This window comes from Laccaria bicolor, genomic scaffold, assembly GCF_000143565.1.
Source record: "Laccaria bicolor S238N-H82 LACBIscaffold_8 genomic scaffold, whole genome shotgun sequence".
NCBI classification, from domain to species: Eukaryota; Fungi; Basidiomycota; class Agaricomycetes; order Agaricales; family Hydnangiaceae; genus Laccaria; species Laccaria bicolor.
The window spans coordinates 378,350-379,892 of record NW_001889879.1 but is presented as its reverse complement, the minus strand read 5'-3'; the positions used below and the strand labels follow the sequence as shown (position 1 = coordinate 379,892).

General features: G+C 40.1%; 1 protein-coding gene across 1 annotated transcript in view; it reads right to left on the bottom strand.

The window, feature by feature from the left end:
• Positions 1–1,009: 1,009 nt before the first annotated feature.
• Positions 1,010–1,543, bottom strand: part of LACBIDRAFT_325583 (uncharacterized protein) — a gene marked incomplete at both ends in the record, with an annotated part of 2,533 nt that continues 1,999 nt past the window's right edge. Inside the window, one exon of the mRNA XM_001879129.1 lies at positions 1,010–1,441. Within this exon, the coding sequence (XP_001879164.1) occupies positions 1,010–1,441 (432 nt within the window). The remainder of the gene's footprint in view (positions 1,442–1,543) is intronic.

The following is a 1,543-nucleotide window of genomic DNA, read 5'->3' as shown; positions in this document are numbered from 1 at the left end:
TATACAGCACCTATTAGCCCAATGTTGCCTACTCGAGCTATCAGCGTTACAATGGATAGGATTTTGGCTTAGATTTGCAGAGACTAAATAACCGATTAGTATGTGGCTTCAATCCTACGGGTCCATAATTTTAATTACTACCCCATAACTATGTTAAAGTGCTCATTCTTAGGGGTGATCTCGACATAGGGGCCACAAATAAAAATTCTGGATCCGTAGATCGATTGGAATTCAAATTCTAAGTAATATCCTCCTACAAACCATGTTCATACGTGTTGTGGTTGGAAAGTTATAGTCCAATCTCTCCAGAGTGCCAAATTTGGCAGGGAAAACAAGCTGATTTCGCATTTTTGGAGCAATAAATACAATTTCTACATGGAAAACTCTCTCAGTGGATTCAATCACATCATTCCCTCAAACCCACTGCAAAAAATATATTGGATTGGTGTTGTGGAAGGTACAAAGTCCATGTCTCAAGAAATTGGCCCTGTGACACTATGTCACGGCATGTCACTGGTCATCACACTTACCAAGGATTGTGCAACACCACAAGAAGATTTCTTATCCAGTCAAAGATCTTTGAACTTGTAAACATTTCCGAATATGATAAGAAATATTTCCCAAACATTTCTTGACAGTACAAGAAGATTTCTTATCCAGTCAAAGATCTTTGAACTTGTAAACATTTCCAAATACAATAAGAAATATTTCCCAAACATTTCTTGTCAGTACAAGAAGATTTCTTATCCAGTCAAAGATCTTTGAACTTGTAAACATTGGAGGGTAAGCAAGATAAAACTGTTGTAAAGTAAGGGGACAGCTGGTAAGGGGAGAACCAAATAATGCCAAGTTAGTTAGACCAAGATATAAAATGATTGTAAAGCAAAGGGAAAGCTGGTAAGGAGAGACGAAGACAATGCCAAGTTAGTTAAATGGGGATAATGCTAAGTTGCTGGTAGACATTCAATATAAGCAATAATAAAATGATTGTAAAGTCAAACATACATCATCAAGCACGCTTTGCAGATGAGGAGGTGGAAGAACCCTTAATGGTGTGGAAAAATGCTTCAGTATCCTTAGTGACTTGAGCAGTTGGTTTCAAGGTTGAAGAGCTGGATGTGGAGTTAACGAAACGAGGATCGACCTTGTAGGATTTCGGAGCGCCGCGATGGTTGTTGTAGAAACTGGCCTTGGGAAGAGTGACAAAGCTGACCTTTCTCTTTTTCAAAGGCGGGGAAGATGGGCGGGACGATGGAACTTGAAGATCATGAATATCTTCTTCTCCCTCTTCCTCAACATGTGGCCTTTTCCCCACTGTTCTCCTCCCATCCCCTTGAATCTTGCAGAATTGGTTGATCCACTGTTGCGAGTCCTTCACAAAAACCATCGCCTTGCCATTGAAACTGGAGACAAGGGGGATTTCGCCATACTGGGCACTATTCTCCAATATTTGAAGCAATTCTATTAAAATCATGATCATGATGGGCCATTAAACCATGGACAGGACTTACTTTGATCCCAAGGAGTGATCTTCATCTTCCCC